Source organism: Solea senegalensis, unplaced genomic scaffold (genome assembly GCF_019176455.1).
Source record: "Solea senegalensis isolate Sse05_10M unplaced genomic scaffold, IFAPA_SoseM_1 scf7180000016125, whole genome shotgun sequence".
Taxonomy (NCBI): domain Eukaryota; kingdom Metazoa; phylum Chordata; class Actinopteri; order Pleuronectiformes; family Soleidae; genus Solea; species Solea senegalensis.
The window spans coordinates 1-6,485 of NW_025321604.1; the positions used below are offsets into that span (position 1 = coordinate 1).

Genomic DNA, 6,485 nt, shown 5'->3' on the forward strand with positions numbered 1-6,485 from the left:
AATATCCAGACAGTGGCAGTTCTCTTGGTGAAATTGCCTTGATGATGTCAGAAATCAGAAGAGAAGGATTCAACTGGTTAGAAATTTGAGAAAGGTGACAGATATCCATGGGAATCGACGATAGAGAAAACACGTCCAGCCGTGAGACAGCAGAAGACCACATCGTGTGCAACTACCTCATAAAGTGGCCAGTGAATGTACAGCCATTCACACAGTCATCATTTCACTCCATGTCCGTGGAGTCCAGTTCACTCAGGAACCTCTGACACTTGCTCATGAGGACTTTGATGGCCTCTGTGACGAGGACATCTGGAGGCAGGATGCCCGTCGACTCCACAGTAACTGTGAGAGGGAGAAACATATGCAGTATAAATAAACCTTTACTCTCAATGCACATCAGGTACAAGTATAAAAACACAAGTCTTTCTAATTTTAACCCAGATTTAGAGAGAACCAGGCAAACTGTGTCTCATGGTGAATGATTCAAAATCCTCCCGTGTGTGTTGTACTGAATACAAAACGAGTCCTTTAAAGGGACAGTTCAGGCATTTTAAGACAACGACGCAAGGGAAAGCTCATTTTAGCCATAAATCATCGCACCTTCAGTAAGAAGTGTGTCAGTACAACCACACTTCAAAACACACACACTATCCCTTTGAGGGAGAAATGGTATTAATGGTTTCTCTTCAATGGGAAATTATAGACAGGAACTATATTAGACGTACAGATGAAATGGTCTCGCACTCTTCCAATTTTCACCAAATTCTTCAGGTCGTCGTGTCGAAGAACTTCCCTGCTGCATGTGTCCAGACGACTGTCGACTACTTTGGCGACCTTTGACCCTGAGATGGAAAACACAAGGAGGTCAATTATTTCTTTAAATATACAAACTGGAGACATTAAGTCCATCCTTGACGTACTGTATCTTGGTACTTGTGCTCTTTATAAGTTCATGCTCACTATGTTACTCAGTGAATATTTGTGTGTAATCCTGAGATCTAAAAAATGTTTATATTTAACAGACTCCTGAGTTTGAAAACATTGTCTCGTGACAGGAGGTCGTGGTGTTTCCCGTCTTATCTGGCACATTGCTGCAGATCCTGCTCCTCACTGTAGATGAGTGGAGTCTATATGAAGTCTATATGGGATGTATTCATTGATAACAGCTCCACAGAAGTACAGCATCATGTCAGTCGGGTGCAGGACTGCACAGCTTTTGCATCCTTTTCACACATTTGAATCGGCTGCAGACTGACACACATCGGATCTATGGCTGTGGACAAGAGGAGGGCGACTGTCACCGTAGAACTTCTAGACTGATGTCGATCGAATCAGTCGCAAATAATATTAATATTTGGAGGGAAATATTTGGAAACTACAGCAAAGTAAAGAAGATGCAGCTACAACAAAGAATGAGAAAACTACGTACAACAGGGTGAAGACAACTGACGGAGACGTACAATGTGGAGGAACACAATACAAGTAAACAATACAAAAAACCTGTGGTCATACAAAAGCTGCCACTTGCTTCTTACATGTTGTCATACTTGTAAATGATCAAACGTGTGGGAGAAATCAGTAATATATAAGTTTATCCTGTGTTTATTTTTTAAGTTAAAGACACGACCTCTCAGCACTGGTAATGGGCGCCCCACATTGACCCACCTAAAATGATCCTTTTCCTCCTGTTTACTTTGTTGGGATCTGGTCATGAGATGGTGAGGGTTTCAGTCAGGTTAGTTCTTCTTACCATTAACATCTTCCAGATCTATAACTCCTCGTGAGAAGCATCGTTTTAAGCGTTCTGCCTTCTCTCCTTCCACTGGTTCCAGAATGGTGATCTCGGGCAGAAGGCGGTAACTGGCTGTGGCCACTGGAGAGAACTTAGCATGGTCTTTACCTGAACACAGACCAGAGTTTATCACACTTTATCCAGTATGGAAGCGTGTGGAAGCATGCACCCACACATACTAACAACCATTCACTCACACGTGTGTGTGTGTGTGTGTGTGTGATTCAGATTAACCTCTGCATGTAGTAGAGTTAAAAAGACCTACACCAGCTTGAGTATACAATATTTAAAATCTATAGTGTGTAAGTTTTAAATATAAAAGTCTTACATTCAAACCTTTTGTAAGTGAGTTCACAGAATGCTGACTAAGGTCATCAGCCCCACATGACTCTGCGTTTCACAGCGTTTACCCGGTGACTAGACCTGGTGACTAGACCTAGTGACTAAACCTGGTGACTAGATCCGGTGATTAAACCTGGTGACTAGACCGGTGAACCTGGTGACTGAACCGGTGACTAGACCTGGTGACTGACCTGGTGACTAAACCTGGTGACTTAGACCGACTAGATAGGACTAAACCTGGTGACTAGACCGGTGACTAGACCTGGTGACTAGACCCGGTGACTAGAACCTGGTGACTGAACCTGGTGACTAAACTACCGGTGACTAAACCTGGTGACTAACCTGGTGACTAAACCTGGTGACTAGACCGGTGACTAAACCTGGTGACCCGGTGACTACTAAACCGGTGATTAAACCTGGTGACTAGACCTGGTGACTAAACCTGGTGACCTGGTGACTCAACCTGACTAGACCCGGTGACTAAACCGGTGACTAAACCTGGTGACTGAACCTGGTGACTAGACCGGTGACTAAACCTGGTGACTCAACCTGGTGACTAAACCTGGTGACTAGAACTAAACCTGGTGACTGACCCGGTGACTAAACCCGGTGACTAGACCGGTGACTAAACCGGTGATTAAACCTGGTGACTGAACCTGGTGACTAAACCTGGTGACTCAACCTGGTGACTAGACCCGGTGACTAAACCTGACTAAACCTGGTGACTAGACCTAGACCGGTGACTAGACCTGGTGACTAGACCTGGTGACTAAACCCGGTGACTAAACCTGGTGATTAAACCTGGTGACCAGACCTGGTGACTAGACCTGGTGACTAAACCTGGTGACTCAACCTGGTGACTAGACCCGGTGACTAAACCGGTGACTAAACCTGGTGACTGACCGGTGACTAGACCTGACCTGACTAGACCTGGTGACTAAACCGGTGACTAAACCTGGTGATTAAACCTGGTGACCAGACCTGGTGACTAAACCTGGTGACTAAACCTGGTGACTCAACCTGGTGACTAGACCGGTGACTAAACCGGTGACTAAACCTGGTGAATAGACCCGGTGACTAGACCGGTGACTACCTGGTGACTAAACCGGTGACTAAACCTGGTGATTAAACCTGGTGACTAGACCCGGTGATTAAACCCGGTGACTAGACCTGGTGACTAAACCAGTGATTAAACCGGTGACTAGACCTGGTGACTAAGACTAAACCTGGGGACTAAACCTGACTGACCTGGTGACTAGACCTGGTGACTAAACCCAGTGATTAAAACCCAGTGACTAGACCCGGTGACTAGACCTGGTGACTAGACCCAGTGACTAAACCTGGTGACTAGACCCAGTGACTAGACCCAGTGACTAGACCTGGTGACTAAACCCTTACCACAGCACAGCATACAGCACGGCCAGTGTTGACCACGTGTCAGTGCCTGATTTTAAATCACCTTCAGGTTTTTTTTTAAACCGTCTCTGATGTTTTCTACTTACAGGCCGAAGATGAGAAACCAGGACTATTCTGTCACTCAGTAAGAATTAATTACCGACAGGGGTAACGACGGAGGTGTCAAACACGTGGCCTGCTGGCCACATGTGGCCTTCAAACCGACTTCATGCGGCCCACCGCTTGACTGAACAGATGTTTTTTTTTCCCAAACACAGTTGGACTTTCTTCCACTTTTTTGACCCCTAACCAGACTTGAAACTCTGCCAGGTCATTTGAGTACTACACTAAGATGTGTTAATGATTCTTTAATTCATTTTAATAAAATCTTTAAAGAGTTATTTTTGATCAAGACACTGAAAACAAGTTTTTACCAATTCCTTTGACACAGTGCATGACAATGTCCAGCTCCTGTCCTGGTCGGAGCTGAGCGAGCAGGATGTCGCTATGTACGGGTCCAATGTTGGCGTCTGCAAACACATCTGCTTGGTTTCCAATGGGGACCCACTTTATGTCCTTGCTATACACTGAGGAGTCCGCACAAGAAGAAAAGATGACATTAATGATTGATCCGATCGCACCTACTCTATGTGCACGTGTCTGTGATTGTCTGGTGTCTCCTGAAACCTACCCATGTGGTTCAGGTAGAGCTCTTGCGGATCAGAAGACTCTTTGCTGGCTCTAGGATTCCTGCTACATTTCACTTTTAGCTGCATTTGAATTGTGTCGATTTCGGATCCTTCTTCCTCTGCCATTTCTTCACCTGGAACAAACACAACGCGGTCATCTTTGCACACTCCAGGTACAACACAGCAAAGTATGGTATAGTACACAGTGTTGTTTTACCAGTGTTCCTGTATTCAAACAGGCGGGGGTCGGCTTTGATGGGGATGAGGCCTAATCTGTGGGCTAAGACTTCATCCTGGACGATAGATGTGTTGTTGTAGATAAATACCTTCTCTATAGCCATGGTGGGCACCTACAAGTACACATATTTAAAACTACATTTATTTACTATATACTGTACATACATGAGCAAAATATTAAACGATAGCTTTCTGTTATGCCTAGTTCCACACTACACAAGTACTGGGGTCATTGTGAAGCTCACACTACACAACTTGCAGTCGTAAGTGATGATGAGGGTTTACTACACAGCGCTGACATTGCAAAAACGCCTCAGGTCGACCACACAAATGTTCCTGTAACAATTCTCGCAGTGATCTGTTATTGTTTGGGATGTTGCAGTTCTCTGTCACTTGTCTTTTAACCTCGCAGCAGGATTAATGCAACTCCCTGTATTTTTGGTATCGACCAGTCACTGATGTACCAACTGGTGCAGAACGCTGCAGCACGTCTCTGACTGGGAAGTGCAGACGTGACCATATAACGCTAATATTGAGCTCACTCCACTGGCGACCAGTGCGTTTTAGGATTGATTTTAAAATTCTCTCGTTTGTTTTTTAAACAAAGCACATAATAGATAAAGAATGTTTGTGTTTGTGTGTCCTTAGGGGCTAACGTATGAAACACCAGACCGACCAACCTCTGCCAGTAAGATCCGTCTGAAAGCATTAGCAATGGCTGCATCTATTCCCACCATGTCAAACTCCATACTGCTCTCATCCACGTGCACCATGTCAATTCTGAAGTTCTGCAAAAAAAAACACACACAAGACGTCTACATTCATACACTCAACACACACGTCACAAAACCAGTGTTTACTTGAGCTGAAAATAACATGATGAACTGCACTTTTCTGTGCAAATGTGACATATTTCACACAAAAGGTCCTGGGATACCAAATTGACCCAGTGGAGATGGTGAGTGGGAGAGAGAGAAGGGTGATAGTCAAACTATCTTTTATGATGGCCAACCTGCCCCACCCTGTGCAGGGGCACATCCTAAATGTCTACACCTAGGTGTAAAACATTTATTATCATGATATATATTATTATACATGTGTGTTATACAGGGACAGCTCATCTTTAAAAGCTGCTAATCTCTACAGTTTTTATTATTTTGACACTTGTTCTGACTAAAACACACCTGCACAGTGTTTGAATTGTTGTGTATTATGCTCTGTGTGCTGATCTGTGAGTGAACTGTATTATATTGTATTATGATGAGCTGTCATTGAGTTGATCCGACTGCAGATGGAAAACATTATATCATCAGAAATGCTGTTACTGCATTACACATACAAATACTCATTCTTCTTATTCTTATTATTATTATTGTTGTTATTGTTGCTCCCCCACACACACTATCCATCGCTAGCTGCCAGCGAGCTAGAGAAAAAACATAAAGTTACCTTCTGAAATGTACTCATGTCCCATGTGTCATCATAACCTGGATAGTTTCCAGGGAAGTCTGTAGTATGAACCTAAGAGCAATAACAACATGAACAACACGTTATAATAATGACTAAACAACGTGTGTATGTACAGCTACGACACACGACAATTATCATGTCCATGCAAATAGTGACGTCATAAGACTCCGCGGAAAGGGTTGAGTCCCGCACACATGACATCAGAAGAAGAAACTTACATTTTTGACGCCGAATTCTCCAAGAATCACTCGATTCCGAATCTCTTCCACGTTATTCATGGTCGCAGACATTTTGTCGTAGCGTCGGTGCCCCGCCCTCACTTCCGCTCCGGTCTGCTACGTCACAGAGGAGGCGGAAGTTAGCGTACGTGCTTCACTACGTCCAGCGTCGCCGCCATATTGGATGGGTCTCCATCGTCCCCATAGCAATGAACAGAGCCATTATTATTATTTTATATATATTATAATATTTATAGTTACGTGCCACACCATGTCTCTCTTGTTGAAAGAGCATAACTAAACTGTTGTTATTGTGTTAAAGCAGATTGTAGAACAGCTGTA

General features: G+C 44.0%; 1 protein-coding gene across 1 annotated transcript; it reads right to left on the reverse strand.

Annotated features, from left to right (window-relative positions):
• Positions 1-6: 6 nt before the first annotated feature.
• LOC122762840 (DNA-directed RNA polymerases I and III subunit RPAC1-like) lies at positions 7-6,242 on the reverse strand. Its single transcript, XM_044018029.1, has 9 exons — positions 6,144-6,242; positions 5,905-5,976; positions 5,136-5,243; positions 4,436-4,568; positions 4,221-4,352; positions 3,964-4,116; positions 1,751-1,900; positions 726-842; positions 7-342 (listed from the first exon to the last, which is right to left on the reverse strand). The coding sequence occupies exons 1-9, from the start codon at positions 6,213-6,215 to the stop codon at positions 224-226; spliced, it is 1,056 nt and encodes a 351-aa protein (XP_043873964.1). The 5' UTR covers positions 6,216-6,242; the 3' UTR covers positions 7-223.
• Between the last annotated feature and the right edge of the window lie 243 nt (positions 6,243-6,485).

Coding starts and splice junctions, on each gene's coding strand:
- LOC122762840 (XM_044018029.1), bottom strand. CDS start 6,215: ATGTCTGCGACCATGAATAACGTGGAAGAGATTCGGAATCGAGTGATT. Junction 5,244..5,904: donor ACATGAGTACATTTCAGAAG/GTAACTTTATGT, acceptor TTTTTTTTGCAG/AACTTCAGAATTGACATGGT. Junction 343..725: donor AGTGCGAGACCATTTCATCT/GTACGTCTAATA, acceptor TCCCTCTCACAG/TTACTGTGGAGTCGACGGGC.